This window comes from Seriola lalandi, unplaced genomic scaffold (assembly GCF_002814215.2).
Source record: "Seriola lalandi dorsalis isolate HSWRI2012SDOR001 ecotype SW California unplaced genomic scaffold, Sedor1 jcf7180001990585, whole genome shotgun sequence".
In the NCBI taxonomy this organism is placed as follows: domain Eukaryota; kingdom Metazoa; phylum Chordata; class Actinopteri; order Carangiformes; family Carangidae; genus Seriola; species Seriola lalandi.
In genome coordinates, this window is record NW_019461251.1 from 1 (window position 1) to 538 (window position 538).

The 538-nt window shown below is 49.8% G+C and overlaps 1 protein-coding gene across 1 annotated transcript; it reads right to left on the reverse strand.

Annotated features, from left to right (window-relative positions):
* Positions 1–6: 6 nt before the first annotated feature.
* Positions 7–523, reverse strand: LOC111660607 (solute carrier family 12 member 2-like). The gene is made up of 2 exons (XM_023413971.2): positions 427–523; positions 7–222 (listed from the first exon to the last, which is right to left on the reverse strand). Exons 1-2 carry the CDS (start codon positions 510–512, stop codon positions 63–65), a joined length of 246 nt encoding a protein of 81 aa, XP_023269739.1. The 5' UTR covers positions 513–523; the 3' UTR covers positions 7–62.
* Positions 524–538: the final 15 nt, after the last annotated feature.

The window sequence follows — 538 nt, forward strand, 5'->3', positions numbered from 1 at the left end:
ACACACACACACACACACACACACGTCTGCTTGTCGAACATGACTCTCACACGGCAGCTGAGTTAAGGTGGGCTGCAGGTTCTGACCTTGGCCTTGTAGAGCTCCAGCTCGTTGTCGGTGATCCTCCACGGCTCCTGGGCCTTCAGCCTCTCCGCCGCCTCCTGCTCCATGTCGTCTTCCTTCAGCCTGTACGGCTCGATCAGCTCCTTAAAACTCAGCTTACTGCAAAACAGGTCGTACACCAGTTTATTATTGTTGTTGTTGTTATTATTATTATTTTCACCCATGTCTGTTTATTCGTCAGCAGGAAGGTCCTGGTCCTCTTTACATTTTGGGGCAGATCCGAATCATTTCTTATGAATTTGATAAATTTTGTCTTCAGTCAGCTGTATGTTGTTTGACACTGGGGGCGAGTGGCGCTCGTACTTGTGTTTCTTGGGTTTGGTGTTGATGTCTCCGAGGACGTTGATGTCAGAGAAGTCGATCCTGAACCTGCTGAGCAGCGTGGCCATCCTGACGGGACAGAGGGACGACAACA